Source organism: Eubalaena glacialis, chromosome 2 (genome assembly GCF_028564815.1).
Source record: "Eubalaena glacialis isolate mEubGla1 chromosome 2, mEubGla1.1.hap2.+ XY, whole genome shotgun sequence".
Taxonomy (NCBI): Eukaryota; Metazoa; Chordata; class Mammalia; order Artiodactyla; family Balaenidae; genus Eubalaena; species Eubalaena glacialis.
In genome coordinates, this window is record NC_083717.1 from 37,313,363 (window position 1) to 37,338,229 (window position 24,867).

General features: G+C 48.6%; 1 protein-coding gene across 1 annotated transcript in view; it reads right to left on the reverse strand.

Moving 5' to 3' along the window:
- Window positions 1–24,867, reverse strand: part of SLC28A1 (solute carrier family 28 member 1) — a 73,736-nt gene that overhangs the window by 12,504 nt on the left and 36,365 nt on the right. The window contains 10 exon segments of the mRNA XM_061179888.1: window positions 4,472–4,565; window positions 4,568–4,582; window positions 4,745–4,843; window positions 5,586–5,663; window positions 8,812–8,963; window positions 9,084–9,257; window positions 10,306–10,424; window positions 16,788–16,913; window positions 19,513–19,593; window positions 20,987–21,067. Coding sequence (XP_061035871.1) covers window positions 4,472–4,565; window positions 4,568–4,582; window positions 4,745–4,843; window positions 5,586–5,663; window positions 8,812–8,963; window positions 9,084–9,257; window positions 10,306–10,424; window positions 16,788–16,913; window positions 19,513–19,593; window positions 20,987–21,067 — 1,019 coding nt within the window.

The window sequence follows — 24,867 nt, forward strand, 5'->3', positions numbered from 1 at the left end:
AGAACAGTATGGAGGTTCCTCAAAAAACTAAAAATAGAGCTACCATATGATCCTGCAATTCTACTCCTGGGCATAAACCCAGACAAAACTATAATTCGAAAAGATACATGTACCCCTATGTTCACTGCAGCACTATTTACAATAGCCAGACATGGAAACAACCTAAATGTCCATCAACAGATGAATGGATAAAGAAGAGGTGGCATATATATACAATGGAATACTATTCAGCCATAAAATATAAAGAAATAATGCCATTTGCAGCAACATGGATGGACCTAGAGATTATCATAGTAAGTGAAGTCAGAAAGAGTAAAAAAAAAAAGTAAGTCACAAATACCATGATATCACCTATATGTGGAATCTAAAATATGACACAAATGAACTTATCTATGAAACAGAAACAGACTCACAGACATAGAGAACAAGGGAGAGGAGGAGTAGGGGAGGGATGGTTTGGGAGTTTGGGATTAGCAAATGCAAACTATTATATATATAGGTAGAGCTGAATCACTATGCTGTACACCAGAAACTAACACAACATTGTAAATCAACTACACTTCAATAAAATAAAATTTTTAAAAATGATGAATATATCTTTTATGTTGATTGTTATTACACTAAATATAGAAGAACATAGAATCTACGTATTTCAAGAAAACTAATTTATGTAAAAACACGCAGTCACATTCAAATATTTGATATATCCCTGGTGGTCTAGTGACTAGGATTTGGCGCTTTCAAATATGAAATTAAAATATTCAAATATGAATAAAAATGGCTTTTTAAATTATTGAACTGGGCTTTAGTTAAAAAAAACATCTTTTCATTATCTAGTGGATAACCTGATATTACAGTGTATTCTGTGTTAATATATACGACAGTTTAAATGGCAATTTGTATAATCCTATTCTGGCATTATTTTCACTTTCTAATCTACTAAGAGCCTCAAAAAATCCATTGACCAGGCCACATATGGGTGCCCCACAAGCCATGCTGGAGTCACTTTCCCCTTCCCTCCTCTCAAGCAATCCTTGCCAGGAGCCACCTCCATCCAGTCTCTGTTGGGGCTTCCCTCCCCAGTTGACCCTCTTCTTGAAGGAAATTTCCAGTTCTTTAGCTCATTACAGAGTCTGGTTCACTGCTGTCCCCCTGCCTAGCTCAGAGTCCAGCACATAGTAGGTGTTACAGACTGAATTGTGTGCCCCCCAAATTCATATGTTAAAGCCCTAATCCCCAATGTGACAGTATTTGGAGATGGGGCCTTTGGGATGTAAGTAGGATTAGAAGAAGTCAGGAGGGTGGTGCTCCCATGATGGGTGGGATTATTGCCTTTATAAAAAGAAACACCAGAGAGTTGCTGTCTCTCTTTGCCATATAGGGACACAGTGAGAGGGTGGCCATCTGTAAGCCAGGAAGAGAGACCTCACCAGAAACCGACCATGCTGGCACCCTAAGCTTGAACTTCCAGCCTCCAAAACTGTGACAAAATAAATTTCTGCTGTTTAAGCTGCTCAGTCTGTGGTACTTTGTTATGGTGGCCCAAGCCAAGTAATAAAGTAGGTACTCAATATATACCCCTTGATTGAATAAATAAACAATACATAAACCCAGAATGGACAAACCACTTACACAGGATTCATTCTTTGAAAGGATCCCTCTTTGCTTCAACCCCCTTTGATTTCTAGTCTTTGACGAAAACCTTAGACCTTCACAGGCCAGCGAGACAAAATCAATGGCAGTTTGGGTTCTTAGGGTCTGTTTCTTAGCACAGGAGTGGCAAATAGTGTGCCACCTAGAAAAGGCACCTAGAATTACTTGGTGGTGGGCTCATCCAGCACTGAGCTGATATGGATTCTGAAGCCCCTTCTGGATTCAGTGCAAGGACTGCTGTGATTGATTAGCAATGCCTGTCATGGCTGTGGGCGGGGTGAGTGGAGGCATCTGGGCCAATCCTGACTCAGAAGCTGCTGCTTAGGATGCATTTAAGCACAGGCACCTGGTACTAGCATCAGTGCCTTCTCTAAGCAGTGTATTTATGCAGTCCCATCCTCAAGGGGCTCCCAGCTTCTGCAGGTACAAAAGAGGAAGAAGGAGCATGGTGGGTGCAGGAGAGGATGAGAGTCTGCTGCTCGAGACCAAGGAGACCTTAATTCTGTGCCTGTCCCCCTGTGTCTGATCTCAAGATCAGAACAGCTCTTGAGCTGAAAGCAATCTGTACATGTATAGCATGGCATGCAGGCTGGTGCCTCTGAGAGAAGTTGCAATTCAATTCCATAAACATTTATTTAACACCTTTCACAGGCCCAACATCATGCTGAGTACCATGAGAGAAAACAGAAGCATTCTGAGTCCTGTCTCCAAGGGGCTTATAGTCTTCCAGGGAATGAGACTGGCCAGGTGATGAGTGTGCAGGTGGTCCAGGGAAGGAGGGCAGGGTGAGTCTTTAGGTGGCTCCATGCCCTAACAGACAGGCAGGGCAGGGGCTGGCACCCGATACTAGGAGACAGTTGTGCAGTCCACATCAGGAGGGTGTCCTGTGACAGCTCAAGGGGAGTTGGGGCAGGGATAGGAGCTGAGTGGGGGGCTGCAGGGAGCAAGGCAAGAGGCTAGCCATGGGGTATGGGAGTCAGGCCAAGACTCTGCTGTGCAGAGCTAAGGGCAAGGACTCGGGCCCTGAGTAAGGGACCCAGGGCCAGACTGTGGGGGTCACAAGGAGCAAGACCAGCGCCCAGTAGAGCCCAAATCCTTGACCGAGCAGGGTAACTGCCGACCAGGCTCCATATTCCCTATGCCTCAGGCCCCAGCTGGGAAACTTGATCCAACAGAGGTGGGTGAGGGAACAGGGGCCCTGTGGCCTCAGGGACAGGTGCACTGCAGTTCACCACAGCCAAAGCTGCTGGGGAAATGAGGATAGAGGTGGGAGGAACATAGGGCAGGATGTGCTGGGTGACAGGAACTCCAGAAACAAAGGCTCACAGGCAGGGAAAACACATCAGATGCCTGACCTACTGGAGCAGAGGGATTGGGCTGGGGAGAAAAGGCAAGCAGAGGGGGTAAGAGCAAGTCACACAACCGAGCTCCTTGGACGTTAGCAGCCTAGCAGAGAGATGAAACACCACAGCTTGTGGAACTGGATGGCGGGGATTCAAGTCCTGCCTCTTCCTCTTCCCAGCTGTGCCACTTTAGGCAAGTTACTTAACCTCTCTGGGACTCTGATTCCTCAACTAGGGATAATAATAGTATCTGACTCACAGGGTTATTGTAGGGACTGAGTTACAAAGTATGAAGCACTGAGAACATTGCACTGACACACAGTGCTGTGTTACATTTGCAAGTGTTACAGTTATGTAGCGTAAAGCAGTCTGAACATTAACCAATATTTCCCAAATTGTTTTCCATGGAATCCTCAACTAAGAGATGCTTCTATCGAAAAGATTCTTATAGCCAAATTTGGAAAATGTCTCCTATTATACCCACATCAAACTGATGAGTCCACAGTAAAGAAACAACAAACAAACAAAAAACCCCTAACTTTATTTAGCTTAGTGTTTCCCAAATGCAGTGGATCATGGAAACTTCTGCATACCTTGTGGGACAGTGTTCCACAGGACACCAGTGTGGGAAGTGCTATGGAGGAAGGCAGTGGGGAGTCTCTGAACATAGAGGAAGGGGTCTCCAGGAGAAGCTGCCTGGCAGGGGCTAAACCACAGCAAGATTCCAGCGCCCAGAGAGGAGGGGGAAGGAATCAGCTGAAATACCAGGGCTGAGGGCCCTGGAGCAGAAAGGAAGGGTGAATGGGGGAGACCCAGGGCAGGGGGGATAGGGAAGAGCAGGGAGCTGTTTGGATATAGAGAGGAGAGAAGAGGCAGAGGTGACCCTGAGAATTCACACTTGGGGAGGTAGGAAATGGGAGAGCAGAAAGGTGGTGACGAGTGGGGCACCCCTCATTTACTTATGTACTCACTCTGCCCACTCATCCTGTCACCCTTCCCAATTTGTGACTGAGGTGGGTCTAAGCCCTGCGGCTTCCCCAAGGGGGTGGGCCTGGAGAGAGAGAGATAGGGACAGCTGCTTCCTGGGGAAGAATAGCCTCCAGAAGGCACAGAGATGTTCTGTCCCTGCTATGCACAGATCGTGCGATTATAAAATCAACAGCAGTTGTCCAGGGCCTCTAGGGTGAACTCCGGGTCGGTGCTGAAAAGAAGCAAAGGCTGCAGTCTGAGCTCTAGGCCTGGCTCTGCTGGCCACTAAAGGCTGTGCAACTTTGGGGAAGTTGCTCCATGTCTCTGGTCCAAACTTCATCTCTAAGTTTGGTCCTCAAGCCCCACTTCCTCCTCCCTTGGTCACATCAGCCACAGCCATGACATTTCTACCCCTTGCCCTGGTGCCAAAGGCCTCCGCCGGGAAATCGGGCCTCCTGCACCCCGTCACTGTCAGGGTCCCTCCGCCCCACGGCCCAGGTTCTCACCTCTGGAAGGCCTGGAGGCAGCACTGGTACACCTCAAAACTGCTGCTGCTGAGGGTCGTGTTCAGGAGGGACACACAGTCGACCTCAGCCCCCCGGGCATGTAGAGGATCCCTGTGCAGGGAAAGCAGCTGGTGGGCAGGGCCCAGCCCCTCACTACCCTCCAACCCCACCCAAGGACTTCCAGAGAGGCCAGAGCCCCAGTGCCTGGCCCTGGACCAGGGCCAGCTGGAGAATCAGGGCTCTGAGTCCTGAGCCCACCAGGCCTGCACTCACCTGCCATGCAGGCATTCACCAGAGACACACAGGCCCCCGTGCAGAGCACCCGGAGCATGATCTGGGAGAAGTTGCTCTTCTGCTGGGGGGCCATGGAGGCTGCAAGAGGACAGGAGTGCTCAGGGCCAGGACTCAGCATGCCTCTCTGCCTATATCTTGCTTCCGGCTGCATCTGCTGACACCCCTTTCTCTTCTGGGTGGCCAGAGGGACAGACGCTGTCCTCCTGATGCTTTTGAGTTTGGGAGTCCTCCTTGGCCTGACTCGGGCCCCTAGGTAGCACTCCACACCTCCCCACATGTCATCAGTGGCAAGTGTAGGAAAAGAACGTGAGTTTTGGAGTCAGGCAGACCTGGGATTAAACACAGGTTCAGCCACTTATTAGCTGAGTGACTTGGGCCATCATTCACTTTTGCAAGACTCAGCAAAACGAGATGGTTACACCACCAGGCAGGGAACTGCAGGGGGTGGAAATGTTTTTTGTAAAGAGCTGAGAGCTGTGCAGAGCCTTCTTCCCTAGGCCCCACCAGGCCTGCCTGTCCCTTGTGGGTACAGGAACTAAAGCCTCAGGGGGCAGGTCACCACTGCACCTCCCGACCCTCCCCAGAGCCCTGAGCCAGGCTTGGCCTACAAGGCCAAGGTGCTAACCTCCTGGGCTACCCCAGCAGCAGAGAAATCATGAAATGCCAGGGCTGGGAGGAAGCTCCACGGCCGCCTTGTTCAGGCTCTGCCTTAGACTAATGGGAGAACTGAGACCTACAGATCCCCAAGAAGTGTCTCAGGGCCAGGACTAGTGTCCATCCCCGACTCTCCAGGATGCCGAGAGGCCCCTATAGGACTCACTCAGGCCTCCCAGCATGATCCCAATGGAGCTGAAGTTGGCAAATCCACAGAGGGCAAACGTCGTATTTCTGCTCTGACCTGAGAAGACAGAAGATGAGCGGGGAGGGGCTTCCCTCAGATGGAATGGGAGTTTGCTCAAACCACCCCGTACCCTGGCCTTAATTTCACCCACTGCCTATGTGCCTTTGAGCTTTGAAGCGCTCGGTGCTGCCCTTTCCCAGCCATGCACACCTACCTCTAAGTCAACTCAAGCTGCACCACCTCACAAACATAGCCCCCTTCTCATCTGCCCTTGAATCTCTTTAATTACCAGCCTTTCTGGGTATGATTCAGGCTGGCTCAGTCCTCTCACTTTGGCCCTACTAAGCTCTGTACCCAGGAGCAGTGGGCGAACGGCCCTTCCCGACATGCTGCAGCCCCGCACCTTTGTTTACGGAGAATGAGCTCAGGCTGAGGTCCTTTGAGGTGCCGTCATGCCCAAAGAGCAGGATGGTGGCCCAGTGAGGAGAGGGAGGGATTTGGAGCCCAGTCGGCTTGGGTTCCACGCTTGTCACGGCCTATATCAGGTTGAGCAAGTCGATAGCCTCCTAAGTTTTAGTTTCTCCATCAGGAATGTAGGAATAATAGTAGCTGCCTGGAAAGACTGTCATAAAGATCATCTAATGTACAGGAAGTACCAGGCACAGAGGAGGTATTTAAGCAAGGTAATTCTCCTTCCCTTTTGCTCTGAACGGTTGTGTAATTTCTTAGAAGTGTTAAGAGCCAAAATGGAACAATTTGTAAAAAAAGATTGGCTTAGACCCATACCTCACACCATATAAAAAATTAATTCTAAATCACTGAAGCAGATAAATATGAATATTTTAAACATCAAATAATAGGAAATATAGAATAATTATTATTGTTACAAAATAATATTATTACTCTCATTTTGGAGAGCAGCAAACTGAGGCTCACAGAAGTGACTGAGGAAGTTCACACAGCAAAAATGCAGCTGTGTCAGAATTGGAACTCAGTTTTGTCTGACTCCAAAGCGCATGATTTTAACTACTTCACCATATTGTTTCAGGAATTTAACCCTTGCCAGATTTTTGGAATGGAGATAACTTTCTAAATTTAGATATTATAGAAGAAATGCAAAGATTTGGTGTAAATTTTGTGTTTAAAAAATCCCTGAATACAGAATGAAGGGGAGAAAAAAAGACTAGGAAAAATATATGTAACAGAAAAGGGTTAATATCTTTATAACATACAGAGTTTATACAAATTGATGAAAAAATATTAAGGTACCTGCATTCTGCTTACTCACCTACAATCACCCTCCCAAGCCACCCAAGTAATCTTAAAATGTCAAAAGTCAAATCTTCAGTAACTTCCTACTGCTCCTCGGCCTGTGTCACTCTCTATTACAATTACCACCTGTTCTAACCTCGCTGCTCTCCTCTCAGTTCTCCAAACAAGTGCTTTTCAACCTCAAGGCCTTTGCATGTGCCTCTTTCTTTGCCTGGAATGCTCTTCCCAATTTCTCCTGGCCCCTGCTCCTCCCTGCAAGTCTTGGCCTAATAACCACATCTCAGGGAGGCCTTTTCTGACCAGCCCAGTCAAGGAAGACCCCCTCCCTGTTTCCTCTTATTGTTTCTGTCATAGAACTTACCACAAATTGTGGTTTTAAAATTTTTTATTCCTTTGCTTTCTTGCATTTTGCTCGTGTCTTTCACCAGGTGTAAGTTCCATGTCACCAGGGACCATGTCTGTCGAATTCCCCTTTTTATCCCTGGTACCCAGCAGAGGGCCTGGCACTTCAGAGGTCTCAACAAATACTTGCTGAAGGAATGAAGTTCATTTAAAAAGATCCTGAAGGCACATACCACCCACTATCTCTAGAGAAGGGAGTGTTACTGGAGCTGAAAATGAGGAGTGAGGGGAAACCTGGGCTTTTTACTCCATACAAACTTTTTTTTTTTTTAAACTAAAGAGTACATTCCTTTACAATTAAAAAAATAATTTAAAAGGCAAGAAAAAAATTTTATGTTAAAAGTTCCTAGTAACCCAGTAACAAATGAAAACAACGAACTATTATTTGTCCCTTAAAGTAATAAAACTTTTTTTTTTTTAAGAGGCTACTCAGCCCTGTTCAGTGTGTGGTAAAATCAATGCTCACAGGCACAGCTGGGGCGGTTTCAGTTGTTACAACCTCTTGGGAAAGATACTGGCAGCAACCACACGAGGATTTGTGCCATGTGATTCAGTCATCCCACATCTGGGAAAGCTCCTGAGGAAATGCTCGGAGAGGAGGGAGAAGTTCTGTGCAAAAAGCTATTCATTTCAGCATTGTGTGTAATAGCCAAATAATGGAATTATATATTATATTATTATATTTATTATAGTTAATTATAATTATATTATATATTATAATAGCTGTAATTTTGGGATGATAAGATGATGGGTAGTTTTGTCATTCTCAATCATGTTACATACAGCTGTTATTCTTTTAGAGAGTTTCATTTTAGAAAGCTTTTATAGTTTTTTTCTTTTTTTTTAATGTCTTAACAGGGACTTCCCTGGTGGTCCAGTGGCTAAGACTCCGCACTCCCAGTGCAGGGGGCCCGTTTTGATCCCTGGTCGGGGAACTAGATCCCACATGCCTCAACTAAGACTTTGTATGCTAATTCGCATGCCGCAACTAAAAGATCCCACATGCTGCAACTAAAGAAAAAGATCCCGCATGCTGCAACGAAGATCCTGCACGGGGCAACGAAGATCCCACGTGCTGCAACTAAATAAATAAATAGATAGATAGACAAGTAAATAAGTCTTAACAGAAGAAACCAACCCCTGAACTGAATCCAATATATTGAAGATGAATGTGGTGGTGAGGTCTCCCTGTTTTACTCTCTTAGCTCATTAGATGCTCACATCCATTCCTTCGGGGTAGGCGTGGCAGGTTCTACACTTGTTTTCCAACAGAAGAGGCAAGGTGCAGTGGCTGGCCCAGGGCCGCACAGGATGGTGGCCTGTCTACAGCTGGAGCTCAGATACCTCCAACGGGGCTCTTTCTCAACCTCAGCCTCCTAAGAGGCCTTGAGAAAGATGGCCTCTGAAGCTGTCTTGTTGCCCAGGGCAAAGGGATGTGGGAGGTTGAGCAGCCCTACAGTGTGTCTCAGCCGGGCCCACAGGGGAGCCGCTGCATCACGCCCTGCCCCAGGTGGGGGACGGGGACACTCACAGAGATCTACTGCTTCCTGGAACCGGCCCACTCCTCGGCGCCCGTTGTTCAGAAACAGCTTCATTCCCAGCAGCTCAGCCACCACCGGGCAGCCCTCCCAGGCCACGCCCATCAAGAAGGCCACTGACCGCAGGATGTAGGAGCAGATGAGCCTAGGCATGAGGCAAGAGGAGTGGCTGGGACGGGGGTTGGCCTGGGCTCTGTGGGTGTCCACCCACCATCACCCACCGGCCAGGACCACCCCCTCCACAGGCTGCGTGGGTGGCCGGAACTGTACCTGGAAGCTGAGCCCCTGGACGTCCATCATGTCGCCCAGCCAGGAGAGGGCAGCGTTGATGAAGGCCAGCACAGCCAGGAAAGCAATCAGGTTGGCTGCGATGTTGGTCACGACCCTCACGGACATGGCGGCCCCACTGCTAGCTGCTTCTAAGAGGTTTTGAGCATCTCTGTTGATGGGATCAAGAGCCATCATTATTGTCCTATCTCCACAAACAGCAGGGCTCCCCACCCTACAGGCTCAAAGAAGAACCTTGGACAGAGCATTTCAGAGCCAGTGGTCCTTGTTCTCCCTCTGAGACCAGAGAGAGAAAGGGGCTGGCCCAAGCACTAGGATAAGACCCAGACTCCTAGCACAGATGCTGTCCAAGACAGAAACCACTAGCCACGTGTGACTTTTGAGCACTTGAAAGGAGGCTGATCTGAATTGAAATGTGTTGCAAATATACACACCAGATTTCAGAGATTGAGTCCAAAAAAAGAGAAAGAATATGAAATACCTTATTAATAATTTTTATATTGATTACATGTTAAAATGACAATACTTTGGATATATTTAGTTAAATAAAACATTTTATTGAAATCACCTGCTTCTTTTTACTTTTTAAAAGCTGACTACTAGAAAATTTTAATTATAGATGTGACTCATATTTCTCTAGGGCAGTGCTGCTCTAGACCTTCAGGAAGTTGTGCGGTTGGGGATGCCCGTTGTATCCACAAGCACATTTGTCAAAAGTTGTGTCTTTCAACATTTTTTAAGAATTAAATGTTACACAAAGGTTGCTAAGACTATGATAAAGAGATGTTAGGAGGTGAGTGAAATCAAGGACGGCGCTCAACATGTCAATGCGATTGACACTGGGGATCAGACCTCAAGGCATGTAGAGAAAGTGGTGTGGAACCTTTTCACGACCCTCCTCAACACACACACACACACACACACACCAGGCACATCCCCAAGAACCAGGTCACTTGCCCATGCCTTGACTAGTCCATGTTACCTGATGGTCAGAGACTGGAAAATAAGATGCGAGAACTGGAGTCTGTATCTTCACAAGTGAAGCTGCGACCAGGGCAGTGAGAGAGGGGAGGTGGGCTGGGCTTGGTGAAAGACGGAGATGGGCAGAGAAAATAGGACCTGCTGCTGCCCCCACCTCTGCTCCTGTCTCTGCCCCTCCCCCCCACTCCCCTCTCTGCAGACCCTCCTGCTGTGCTCACCTGTATGTCAGTTTCACTCCTTCCTCACCCCTGAACTTGGACTCCTCCACCTCCGGGTAGAGGGCTAAGGCACAAGGGGCAGCCATCACAGAGGCAGCAATTAAGGAGGCAGCATTGATCTGCAAGAGTGAGAATGAGGGTTATAGAGAGATGTCAGGAAATGTGGAGGCCAAGAAGTGTGGCCCAGGGCAGCAGGGGGACATGGTACTCTACCCCGCTGGTATATCACCATCATCGGTACTGCTGTCACTGTCACTGATAATAGTAATACATTTTATGTGTAGAGGGTCACAGGCTGTATGCACAGAACCTTCTATTCCCACACCTCCCCCAGGACTTCAGGAAGTTAGGCAGGGCAAGTACTGTTATCCCACTTGACAGACAAGGAAACTGAGGCCCCAAAGGGTTAAATATGACTTGCCCAAAATAAAGGAAGGGAAGGAATTAGACATGTCGTGTCTTTCGGCTCCAAGTTCAAGGTTCTTCCTTCCCTTCTAGGCTGTCTTTCTTTGACCACTGATCTGAGGGGTGGTTCATCATTGGCTGAGGGATTTGTGATGGTTTCAGACAAAGCTCACAGAACCTGAGTTGGAATGGATCCAAGATGTGACCTAATTTGACCTCGTAGTAAAGGAAAGTCTTCCCTCTAGAGGATCCTTCCTGTCGCTTACTGTGGCAGGGAACTCACCACCTCAAGGCAGCCCATCACCTCTACTCTTGTGGTCAGAGAGCTGTTTCGAAGGAAATCTGCCCCTACAACATACAACACCCACCCTTTGACCCTGGGTCGGTCTCCTGGAGCCACGCTATAGAAGCCCTCACAGCAAGATGATGGAGCTACCAGAGCCCCCGGGATTCTCCCTTCCTGAATTTTCATCCTCACTGTGGTCCCAAACCCTTTGCTTCCCTGTTCTCTTCACAGAGATGGAACACTTTTTCACCACTGTGTTATTTACCAAATGGGAGAATTAGAACCAACCCAAACATCTGACAATGGGGGGATGGCTATGCATTGTCAAGCTGCCATCAAAAACAATGGTTACCAAGGCTTCACAATGATGTGGAGAAATGCCCGCATACTTGCATATAGAGCATAACCACAATGATAGGGAAAAAAACAAACTCCACAACTATGCATAAAAAGAAGATCAGAAAGAAATACACCGAAATGTCAACCAACTCTCTGTCCCTGGCTAGTGGGGCCAGAGTGATTTTCTTTTCTTTCAGCTTTTCTGTGTATTTCTAAATGTCCACATGATATATACTGTTTTTATAAGCAGAAATGTAAAAATAGACTTCTTCTTAAAGTTTGTAATAAATCAACTGCTGTTTTAAAATTTTAAATAAAAAGGAACAAAAGGAGGGGAGGTAAGTTTAAGCTACATGTTCAGGCGAATAAAGCAGAGGGCCAAAGAAGCCCATGGAAGTACCAGGAACTACTGATGAGGAACCAGGCCTCAGAGACCCTCTGAGGCTCTGAAACCCTTGTAATATCCTCCTCCTTCTTCTTTTAAAGCCCCTTTGTTTCCTTTCAGCGGTAAGCAGGAACCCCTTAAGATGTGTACCAGCTCCAGCACCCACCTCCCACGCGCCCCCATCACAGGCACTGGGTGTGCAGGCCTTGCTCCTCATGGAAATAGCCAGCCTCAGGCAGGTGTCCTCTCTGGACTTTCCAGGCCAAGCTTTGGGACTTTGCTGGCCTCCTCCTTGGCTGCCCAGCTCCAGCGGGCACAATACCACATCTGGAATCTTGGGATTTTTCCTTCCACCAGCCAGGACCCTCCCCCTTCCTCCAGCTTGGAGGCTACATCTGGTTTGTCAACTCGAGTCTCAGTGGGGAGCACACCCTGCACATTCCTGGACACTGCCCTTTGAATGGGCCAGTCGTGGCCACTGCCTCAAATGCCCCAGGCAGTCATTTCCTGCTCATCTTGGAAAAGGCTGAGTCCTGCACTGGCAGAGCTCCCGGGGGCACTGGGTCAGCCCACACACGGCCTCCCTGCTGCCAGTTATGCCTCAGGGCCATGATATTCCCCAGCGCTGCCTCCAGACACCAGGTCAGGAATGCCTTCTGTCCCAGCATGACAGGGCCCACTCCTGCCCAAGGCCCTCCTTCCTCTACCCAAAGGTGTCCTATGTGAAGAGGGATAGAGGTTAGGAGCCATCCATTTGAACTTTCAGAAAGGTCTTTACTGAGAAAGGAAATAAATCCAGACACTCCAAAGCATAAAATGGGCCAGTTTTAGAAGGCTGGACTTCTGACCCTAATATGTCAGAGAAAGAACGACCACTTTTCAACACCATGTCAGGTGTTTTTTTGTTTTTTGTTTTTAAGATTTTTTTTGATGTGGACCATTTTTAAAGTCTTTATTGAATTTGTTACAATATTGCTTCTGTTTTATGTTTTGGTTTTTTGGTCATGAGGCATGTGGGATCCTATCTCCCGGACCAGGGATCGAACTCGCACCCCCTGCGTTGGAAGGCAAAGTCGTAACAACTGTACCACCAGGGAAGTCCCTTGCCAGGTGTTTTCTGTTTATTATGGCATTTAATTCTTAGACTGCTGTGAGGTGGGCAGTAATTCCACCCATTTTACAGATGTAGAAACTAAGCATGTGGTTGACTCTTACTTGGCCCTGCTTGGGCCTCCCAGACCCTGTCCCAGGGGCTCCCAGTCTTGCACAATTGATTGAGAAACATCAGTGGCCATCCCCTCAACCCATCCTGTGTTCACAGCCCGAGGCACACATCTGGATCTCTTCTCACAATGATCCCGAACCAAAGGGGTGGGTAGGGAGACCAGTTTCTGGGGTTTTAGCAGAGAGCGCTTGTGCCTACCTTAGAGCTTTTGGGAAACACACTGAAAAGGGACATGTATGTGGAGGTCACAGTGAAAGGATTCAGTCAAGTGACACTTGGGACCTCAGACCAGGGAGAAAGTCTAGACCAGTGTTGTCTGATACAAATATAGCACAACTGTGATTTAAGTTTTCTAGCAGCCAATTAAAAAAGTAAAAAGAAACAGATGAAATTAATTTCATTAATGTACTTAATTTAACCCAATATACCTAACATATTATCTTTCTACCCCTGTAATCAATGTAAAACATCAATAAAATATATTAATTGATTTTTCCATACTAAGTGTCACAGCAGATCTCATTTCAGACCGACCACATTTCAAGGGCTTAATAGCCATGTGTGGCTAGTGGCTGCTGTGCTGGACAGCACAGGTCTAGAAATATCCAGATTTTAGCAATAGGAGGGGTGCAGGGAAGAGGCAGCCAGAAGCTGAGCATCAAAGAGAAGGGAGGAGAGAGAAAGGGGGGATTCTCTTTGGAATTCAGGGGCTAAGGGCAGAGCCCAAGATACAGTGAGGAACTGCCTGGACGAGGGCGTGAAAGGAGAGAGGGGAGAGGGTGGGAAGGCAGGGCTGTGTGAGGAAGCCTGGGGGCTGCTGTAGTGGCGGCCAAGAGCCAGGCGGGGGCAGAAGAGAGCTTCTCTGTGACCAGGCTGGGGGCAGATCCAGAAGCGGGAGGGGAGGAGGGGAGGAAGGTGGACTAGGTGCCTTTCACCAGGCCAGCTACGGTGGTAGCCTGGGGCTTCCGTACCAGAGGCTGTGGATGGAGACCCGCAGCCACTTGGCTGATCCTGGTGGCCTCTGCACATTCTGTAGAGCTAAAGGGAAGTGGGTACCAGGCCCCTTCAGTGGGAAGGCCCGCCTGCCTGGGGCTGGGCCTGGACTCTGGCCTGAGACAGGGAAGGAAAGGAGGCTGAGCTGTAAGGCGATTGTGGAAAAGGGAGAGAGTTCTTCCAGTACTTTAGTCTTAAGTAATGGCAACGACGCTTATGCGATAGAAAGAATACCATTTTTTAAACTGGTTTGTGGGACCCAAAGCAAGGTTAAGACATTCAAAGGCTCTAAGTCCCGAAGATAGCAGGGCAACCCCTTTCCCAATACGCCACCATGAAAAAAGTTTCAGGAACAAAGTTTCAAGTTTTCATTTTTGAAATATCAAATTCCTTCCAAAATCAACTGGTGGTGAGGTACGGGGGAGGGGGATGGCATGCATCAGCTCTGATGGGCCCTTCCTAGGCTTTGGTGAGAAAAGGTGCAAACCAGATGACCTCTAAAATTCTAGGTGGAGAGTGCCGGGCGGAGAGGACAAAGCATCAGAGTGCAAGGGGCCTTCTTGAAAAGTCACGAGGCAGCAGCTATCCTGCCCAGACAGCTCTATGGGTATGCGGAGCTGAGCCTCCTGGTGTGGCCCAGGTGTCCTGAGGGAAGGAGGGACTGAGGGGCAGGTTACCTCATACCCTTGGCCATCCTCAAGGACAGAGATGAGAAAGACAGGTGGAATTTGAGACCAGTGCTGGTCATTCTTTCATCCCCTGACCCATTCACACACAGCATCAGGAGAGCCTGGGCCCTGGGAGAGACAGGCTGCCCTTCTCCAAACCAGCGCACGGAGGCCCACCTCACCCTAGGGGCTGAGTGACCGTGCATTGCACGGATGAACTTACGCAGCTCATTCCCTTACTGCTCTACATTTATGTTTCTTAGGTTTTTTGCTATTACAAATAATGTTGGAATTTTGCATCTTTTGACCACTTGTGAAAATATTTCTGTATCATAATATTCCTAACTGGATCAAAGAGGAGTATTTTTAAATTGACTGATAGGTGTTTTCCAAAAAGGTTAGAGCAAATTACACTCCCATGAAGAGTATATGGGGCTTCCCTGGTGGCGCAGTGGTTAAGAATCTGCCTGCCAATGCAGGGGACACAGGTTCGAGCCCTGGTCTGGGAAGATCCCACATGCCGCGGAGCAACTAACTCCGTGTGCCACAACTACTGAGCCTACGCTCTAGAGCCCGCGAGCCACAACTACTGATCCCGAGTGCCACAACTACTGAAGCCCACGTGCCTAGAGCCCGTGCTCTGCAACAAGAGAAGCCACTGCAATGAGAAGCCACTGCACTGCAATGAAGAGTAGCCCCCACTCGCCGCAACCAGAGAAAAGCCTGCACACAGTAACAAAGACCCAACGCAGCCAAGAAAAAAGAAAGAGTATATGAATGCCCCGCAGCCTTGCCGTTTAGAGGCATGTAAAATTTTGCATATCCTTGAGAAGAAATATAAGTTATTATTGTTTTAATTTATCAGTGAGCTTGAATATCTGTTTATAATTTATGAACTTTTCTTTCCTGATCAATCATTAAACTTTTTAAAAATTGTGATTTTTTACCTTTCAGAGGTTTTTCATTTTTATTAGTTAGCTCTGTCAACTTTTTCCTTTACACTTTCGGATTTCGTGTCATGCTCAGAATTTTATAAGAAAAAGGCAAGTTGCAGAAAAGTGTGAATAGAATTACCTCATCTTTGGTAAAAAAAAAAAAAGCAAGTATATGTATATTCAGTTATATGTACTTAAATGACTTTTTACACAGAAATATCTGGAATGACATATTTTAAGTCAGTGGTTCCCAAATTGAGCGAGTATCAGAATCACCTGGAAGGCTTGTTACAATACAGGATACTGGGCCCCATCCCCAGCATTCCTGATTCAGCAGGTCTACAGAGGGGCCCAAGAATTTGTATTTCTAACAAGTTCCCAGGTGAAGGTGTTGCTGCCAGCCCACTGAGGACACTTGAGCGCTGCTGTTCTCATTTAGTAAGAGCAGTTATCCATGGGAAGTGGGAGTGAAGTTTTGTTGTTTTTTTTTTTTACTTTATTCACTTCTGTAAGAAGCAAGAATTTCTTCGATATTTAAGGGGGAAAAAAATAAGATCTTGAAAGACTTGCATGTGAAAACACAAACAAGTACAGTGTTTTACACAAATGTAATGCATTATTACCAGGCACTTTGTAGGGGACACATTGAAGATTCATCTCTGCTTGCCATGCACTAGTGTTGTGATTGGTTTAAGGGCCCGATTCATACCACTGGAATTTGGTTTAGAAATGTACTGTGCTCAGAAAGCTGCACAAGTAATAATTTAGGAGTAGAGGAAGGACTTGTGCCCAGAGAGGGTGTAAAGGAGAGGAGGTGGGAGGACGGGGTGCAGGAAGAGTAGGACAAAGCTCCAGGGATGGCCTAGGTGGGGGACTGTGTGTCTGAGTTTTGGAGTCAGAGAGGTCTGGGCTCAAATCCTGGCTTTGGGCATCTCACTTACTCTCTGAGTCTCAATTTCCTCATCCTTGAAATGGGGATATTAAAACACTTAGCACTTTGCCTCAGTAAGCAGAACACTGGAAACCTTTGCTCCCACTGGCCACGTGAGAAGCCCAAATGGTCCAGCCCACCTGGCTTGCCTTACTCAGGTGAAGTTTCTCCTCCCACCATCACAGCAGCCCTGGTTTAGGGCGTAGCCCACGAGAGAAGACCCCAGGTCGCCCTGGCCTGGAGCTGTGTGGGGCTCCCACAAAGGTGGGTTTCAGGTTCTTGGTTTTCAGCAAGCAGAAGGAGGGCTCTACATACCCCAAAGGAGATGTAGGCGTCCAGCAGGCTGCCGGCAATGGTGGCATAGCCTCTGGTCATGACAGCGTGAATTTCAGAGAGTGTCATGTCTGCCAAGTAGGGCCGGATCAGTAGAGGAGCCTCAGTCTGCACATGGGAAAGATGTCAAACAAGCAGAGCTGGTCAGGCTAGCACGGGCACTTGGGGCATACCCCCTCCACCTGAGAGTGAGCAGGTCACAGTGAGGGCTGGGGACCCCAGGGGAAGAGACAGCAGGGTGGGGTGAGGACCAGAGTCTGTACTTGGCTGAGCCTCTCTGAACCTCAGCATCAGCCCAGCTTTGTGGAAGGACCCCCAGCCCTTCCTTTGGGCCTGACAATGCTCCCCTGTGTCAAGTGCCTCCCACGTCCAGGCACCCAGCTAAGCCCCTCACACTCATCACTTACAACCTTCTAGGAAAGAAGTGGTCGTCTCCACGTTCCAGGAGAGCAGAAGGTCAGAGAGGTTCAAAGAATTACCTCTGTTCGTGCAAAGGACCAGAAGCAGATGTAACTCCAAGCCTGAACGTTTAATGAAGCCATGGGAGTTGCCAGAAAGAAAGGAACTGGGGCATTCGATGGCGTGTTTAGTTCAGGGCACGTGGGGAAGCCTGGAGCCATTCGTTTATTCATTCAATAAATAATTATAGTACATACTATGTTCCAGACTGTGCTATGGAATAGGGATAGAGATGGGGGCGGTGGAGGGCAGATGGACAAGGCAGGGTAAGCAGTGGACCTCAGCAGGCAGAGGCATGATCTGACTTGGGTTTTTAAAGGGCCACTCCAGGGGACTTCCCTGTCTGTCCAGTGGTTAAGACTCTGCTCTTCCAATGCAGGGGCGCAGGTTCGATCCCTAGCTGGGGAATTAAGATCTCACATGCTGGGCTTCTCTGGTGGCGCAGTGGATAAGAATCCGCCTGCCAATGCAGGGGACATAGGTTCGAGCCCTGGTCCGGGAAGATCCCACATGCCACAGAGCAACTAAGCCCGTGCGCCACAACTACTGAGCCTGTGCTCTAGAGCCCACGAGCCACAACTACTGAGCCCGCACGCCACAACTACTGAAGCCCACATGCCTAGAGCCCATGCTCTGCAACAAGAGGAGCTACCGCAATGAGAAGCCCACGCACTGCACCGAAGAGTAGCCCCCGCTCGCCGCAACTAGAGAAAGCCGCGCACAGCAATGAAGACCCAATGCAGCCAAAAATAAATAAATTAAAAAAAAAAAAGATCCCACATGCCACGTGGCCAAAAAATAAATACATAATTAAATAATGAAAATAAATAAATAAATAAAGGGCTACTCCAGCCTGTGTGTGAAGGATGGGTAGGGGCAGCAATGGTGGTAGGGAGAACAGAGAGGAGGTGATTGTGGTGTCCAGGTGAGAGACAAGTGTGGCTCATAGCAAAAAAAAGAAAAAGGGCAGCAGGGCATGTCTGGGATGTGATGTGGGGCAGATGGACTGGATGCAGCTGGGAGCAAGGGAAGCAAAGGAAGGAAGGATGACTCCTCGATTTTTGTCTAACAACCTCATCGAAGACGTTGCCATTTACTGAGAAGGGAAAGTCTTGGAGACGTGCAGGTGTGCTGAGGGAGGGAATCAAGGTTTCTGCTTGTTTGGACTTGCCTAGTAAATTATCTAAGGATATCCAAGTGGAGGGTCAAGGGGGCAGTTGGATATATATCAGACTGGAGTTTAGGGGAGAGGAAGTATTTAAGCCATGGGGCTGGGGCAATCCCCTGGGGACAGACTGTGGCCAGAGAAGAGAATAGGGCCCAGGCCTGCCAACACTGAGCTTGAAATGATGCCACTAATCCTTGAAGGCTCCCCGTCCCCCCAAAAGTTAATTCGCCTTTGGAGCCCTTCCGGTTATCGTGTCACATTCACCTAAGATTTGTATTTTCTCAGCAAAAACCATTGATTACATTTGCAGCATTTTATATAAAATAAATGCTGATACTGAAATATTTTTTTCTCTTTTGCCTCATTTTGAACAACTAAGGGACTTTGGACTATTTATCTGAGAGCACATCTGTCTTAATTGGCTTAAACACACTTGCATCATAGCAAAAAAGATGCAAATATTCTCCAAAGTTTCCTAAACTGCCCAGTGAAATATGGCATACTTTGGCAAGTATGTCTTTTTGGTGACTTACATGTTGGGCAGATGGGCCAGGATTCTGGAACAGTCACCAGAGTCTCACCCCTAGGAGGGTTGGGCCTTCTGAAAGGGACTCAGGACTGATAGTCCCTTCAGAGTCACACTTATATTGGAAAACACATTTTCAGAAAGAAGGAGGGAAAAAAAGACAAACTGATGTCGTGGAAGGAACCCTGGCCAGGAAGAAGAAGACTTGGATTCTAAGTCCTGGCTTATGTTGTGGGATCTTGGCAAGGCATTCCCAGCCCTGAGCCTCAGTTTCTGCATGTATAAAAGGAGAACATTGGACTCCATCTGTAGGACTTGTGAGTCTCTAAGCTGATGAAAACAGCCTAGGCCTAGGGTGGTAGGAGGTGCCAGGGAGATACTATCCTCCTTGGCATGACCCAGGCAAGGAGTGTATCCCCAAATGGAGCATCCCTAGGGCAGCAGCCTTTGGTGACCCTGGAAGAAGGTTTGATTGGCTCTTCTGCTGACTGAATCAGAGCTCTAGGGACCCAGGGCACCCGCCCTCCTTGAGGGCAGGAGGCTGCAATACTGACCTGGCTCACAAAGATGTTTCAAGCCACACTCAGGGTCTCAGTGGCCATGGGGCCCATGGTGGCCTGCATCAGCCAGGAGATCTAGAAGGAAGCAGGGTGCTCTTTGCGGATTGGTATCAGCAAGCCCCAGGGACAGAGAGGGTCAGGGGTGGAAGTACCTTAAAAGTCTTCCTTCCAACTCCCAACCCAGGTAGAACTCCCTCACCTACATTTCCCCAAAGGTCTATTCATCTTCTCCTTCCACACCTCCATTGATGGGGGCTTACCACCCATGAAAAAAGGATTCCCTGGTCAAATATATTTGAGAATTGCTGTACACGCACACCTTGGAGATGACCAATACTTACTAGTTTATTAAAGGCTCTGAGAAGTCCTGCACAAAACTTGTTTAAATTTGTTTACCTTGGTGTCTAGCTTAGCTTCATAAAATTATTTGACCAAGGGACTTCCCTAGCGGTCCAGTGGTTAAGACTCTGCACTTCCACTGCAGGGGGTGCGGGTTTGATACCTGGTTGGGCCATATGGCATGGCCAAAAATAAAATAAAATAAATAATTTGACCATGGGATCCCTTTACCTAGTAGCATTTATTAACTTGCTGTGAAACTAGAGTTTTGTGAAAAGGCTTTGGGAAACTGTATTAAAAAGTTCTTTCTTTTAATCAACATGAAATCTGCTTCCCTGGAATTTCTCTCCACCGCAGGTACCTCTCAGGCTGCCTTTTCCCTAATCTTCTATAAGTGTTTAGAATCCTACCCGTAATCTTCTTCACCCTGGCCTTCTCTTTTTCAGCCCTTCATCCCTACTTCCTTCAGCCATTCTATGGAAGGTATGGTCTCAGTCCCTTTCAAACTTAACCCACTGATGGTTTAGTTTGTCATAGCCCCTTGGTTGAACACATTCTCCAGATTTGGGGATAATTGTCTCCCTTACGCCATGCACTGTGCACTCTTAACATAACCACAGGCTGCATTTCTGGCAGCTGCCTGATGATACTGGTTTATTCTGAGCTCAATCAGCTAAAAACCTCAGAATCTCTTGTCCAGTGCTGTCTCCTGCATCCTGGTTTTGTGCAGCAGATTTTATGAACATAAGCACAGGATTTGACATTTATATCAGCTAAGTCTGGCCCACGTGGCCCACTGCTCTCAAGATCTTTTTGGTATAAATTATTTTTTCCCCTAACACTTCTCCTCAATGCAGCCCCAGTTCTGTAAACTTCCCTCCCCCAAAGACCCCACTGGATTTTGGTGCCATTTCTCCTTAGTAGCATGACAAGAGACTCTGTGAAAAGAAGTTTGGTTGGTAGTAGACTCTGAGAGGAGGCTGGGGAGCAGGGGATGCTGGAAGGTCCAGGCCCTCAGAGCAGGGGGTTTGGGGAGGGTGTGGGCTTGGGAGCAAGGCATTCTGGGAGAGTGTGGTTCCTGTCAGCCTGTGATTCTGGGAGGGCCCAGGCTGGGACCTTGAGAACTCACCTTCAGGATCACCCACTGCATGAGGCTCACATAGTAGAGGACTGACATGGCGCAGCTGAAGAAAACAATGATGGGCAAAACCTGCCAGCAAAGAGCACAGACCCTGGGGTTAGAGGCAGATAGGTGGCAGGGTACCACGCAGGGCCTCGGAGACCCCAGACAGCCACTTCATCCAAGGGCTTGCCACTCAGAGACCCGACGGGGTCAGGGAAGAAGCTCTGAATTCAGTGCATGAAATCACATATGGGGCCTCTCTGGAGGCAGCTGTCCTCTCTGTTCCCCTCTAAACATTAACCATCCACCCAGCCATCCCTTGGGCTGTGGTAGAGAAGCAGGACTTGAGTCCACCATTTTTTATCACCTGCTTCTTTGTCTGTAAAATGGGGAGGAAGTGACTACCTCTCAGGTTGTTGTGAGGGTTTTGGGAGCTGGCTCAGGGCCCAGCACCTTCCTAGCACAGGGTCCGTCCTCCACTCTGAGCTCAATCCTTGGCCCATGATGCTGGCCTTAACCTCCCTCCTATGCTTCGGGCCTGAATCAGAGGCCCTCATCTTTCTAGTGTTCTACTTCCACTAAGTGCCAGTGAGCTCCGAATGATACTCATTGTGGACCAGCCACCTGCATTTCCTCCTGTCACCCTGTTTCCTATTACCAGGCTTATGACTGCTTTTCACTTACTCCAAGCCTCTTCAATTTCTCCTTCAAAGCTTCCTCATGTCCATTTCCTTCTCCCCAGGGCCTCCCCCTCCCAGCCCCATACTTCCTTGTTACAGTCTGACTTATAATAACAAGGACTGGCAACAACTTAAATGTCCCTCAGTGGAGGACTAGTTTGATAACCTATGGTGTGGCTGTGCAGTGGTGCACTCAAAGTCAGGAAACAAGTGAGGAAGCTCACTATGAGCAGTTTGGGGATGATTTTCAAGATAGATTGTTAAATGAAAAAAGAGGGCTTCCCTGGCGGCACAGTGGTTAAGAATCCGCCTGCCAATGCAGGGGACATGGGTTTGAGCCCTGGTCCAGGAAAATCCCACATGCTGCGGAGCAACTAAGCCCGTGCGCCACAACTACTGAAACCCACACGCCTAGAGCCCATGCTCCGCAACAAGAGAAGCCACTGCAATGAGAAGCCCGCCCACCACAACGAAGAGTAGCCCCCTCTCGTCGCAACTAGAGAAAGCCGGTGCGCAGCAATGAAGACCCAACTCAGCCAAATAAATAAATAGATAGATAGATAGATAAATTTATTTAAAAATTTAAAAAATAAATGAAAAAAGAGAAGGTGTAGAACAGGGTGCATGGTGTGTTAGTTTATGAGTAAAAAAGGTGCAGGTGGCATTGCAGGTGCTCTTGTGTGGGCACAGATATCCTTAGACAGATATGCAAATGACCAGGAATGGCAGCTGCCTTGGGGAAGGAACTGGATGACTTGTGGGTCAGGGGTGGGAGGGAGATTTACTTTTTACCAAATCCCCTTTTGTACAGTTGGAATGTGCTGTCTGTTCCAAATAGCTTTAAAATAATAAGTTATGCAGAATTAGTAATAACATGGGAGCATTCTTATGCTAGAATGTTAAGTGGGGAAAATGGAATATTAAAAGCATAGAAGGGGACTTCCCTGGTGGCGCAGTGGTTAAGAATCCGCCTGCCAGTGCAGGGGACACAGGTTTGAGCCCTGGTCCGGGAAGATTCCACATGCCGCGGAGCAACTAAGTCCATGAGCCACAACTACTGAGCCTGCGCTCTAGAGCCCGCGAGCCACAACTACTGAGCCCATGCGCCACAACTACTGAAGCTCGCACGCCCTAGAGCCCATGCTCCGCAACAAGAGAAGCCACCGCAGTGAGAAGCCCGCGCACCGCAACGAAGAGTAGCCCCTGCTCCCTGCAACTAGAGAAAGCCCGCGAGCAGCAACGAAGACCCAAGGCAGCCAATAAATAAATAAATATTAAAAAAAAAAAAAAGCATAGAAGGAAGGCTGGGAGGCATACACCCAAATAGTCAAAGTAGTTGCTTCTGTGTGCTGGGACTGTGGAAACTTTGTTTTCTTCTTTCTCCATTTCTAATTTCTCATCTGCTCCTATAATTTTCTATAAGAGGTGGACGCTTCTCAAGGGAGGGGAGCACGGGCACAGGAGAGCTTTGGGGGAACCTCGTCAGCTCAGTTTTGGACTTGCTGGGTTTGAGATGCCTGTGGAACATCCAGCTGGACTGTGGACTGGGCAGATGGGCAGAGGGGCCAGCAGCTCCGAGGAGAGGTCTGGGCCAGGGCTCGGTTGAGTGCAGGTTGAAGCCACAGGGCAGATGCAGTTCACTGAGGAAATGGCCCTGGAAGAGAAGAGCAGTGGCTGAGGACAGGGCCCTGGGGTCAGCATCCCTGAAGGGTGAGAGAAGAAGGAGGAGTGCGTGGTGGAGACAAAGAAGAAACAGAGTGGTTGAAGGACTTCCAGGAAGGAGTGCGATGGAAATTGAGGGCAGCTTTTCTAGAAGGGATGGTCCGTCAGCTGTGCCAGAGGCATCAGAGAACTCAGTAAGGACTGAGATGGATGCTTGGCACCTAGCGATTCAGGGCTCCCTGGTGATCTAGGTGAGAGCAGTGTCAGGAGAGATGGGCACAGAGGCCGGGTATCAGCGAACCAAGGAGGGAGTGGGACATGAGGAAGTAGAGACAACAGGAGAAGCTTAGCTGTGCTGGAAGGAAGAGGGGCTGCGGAGAGGGGTGAGGGGTGGAGGAAGAGTTGTTTTCATTGTTCAGAAGGGAGAGTGTAGAGCAATCAAGTTCAAGCTCTGGTTCAAAATGAATCGGGACTACAGAGTGGTCCCTGATGAGAACAGAGACTCTGCCCCAGGCAGCTCCCCTGGAGAAGAGAAACAAGCCCTGCTGAGGTTGTTTTCCCTTTCCCTTCCCAGATGAATGCCGCGGGTTCTGTCTGGATCTGCTCCACTTGCCATCCCTGTCACCAGCTTCACTGCATGGGAGTGTCACCTGACAGGGAACGCAGGCACTGGGCGGAGTAACGCTTTTCCTGCCCTGTGACTCCCGAAGGCCACCTGGGGCTGGACACACCCCCCAACACAAGGGTGGTGACAGCATCCTGCTCTCCCTGGTAGAAAAATGCAGAGAGGATCACGTACTGTCTAGACTGCCTGTTCAATTTATCATGCGAGGGACCACTCGGCAGCTTTGCAGGTTAGCACAGATGGCTCAGGCCAGGAAGGAGAGGGCCCCGGGCAGCGGAACCCGACTGCAGAATTGGGACTTTCTCCTGGCAGCAACCAAGAGACATTTTCTAGCTGGGAGGTGGGGATCTTTGGTGGAAGAGAAGCTGGGACATTTAATACTAAATAAGGGCCCTGAGGCCAATATGATCTGCCAGTCCAGGAAATACCCTCGGGCCCTGTAGCATGTGAGATGGCGGAAGACAGGGCAGGCAGCTGGACAGCGCCGCTGTGGGAAGGGGGAGGAAAGTGCCATTAAGTCCTACCACTCGTGCACTATGCAGTCCTGCTAGGAGCCAGGTACGCAACGTGTGGTGACTCAGGGATCCTCAAAGCAGCTGAGGTCGATGTAAATCCACTTCACAGTGGGGACACTGAGGCTGTGAGATGTTGGTTACCTGCCCAAGGTTACACACCTGCAAAGAGACAGAGTACCTCCTTGGCCACTAAGCAGGTTGCCAAGGACCTGCCATGACCCTGAGGAGGTTTGCCCTAGCGCCAGTCCTGGAACCTCATTTCTTTGTCTTCAGGAGAGGCATCCCCTCCCAGGGAGAGCCTCAGCCCAGGGTGTAGCAGCCTCTAGTAAGTCCTGACCACCACTTTGTGGAAACTCAGAGCAGGTCGGTCCTGCTAGTACCAGCACTCACCTTTACTCGAGGGAA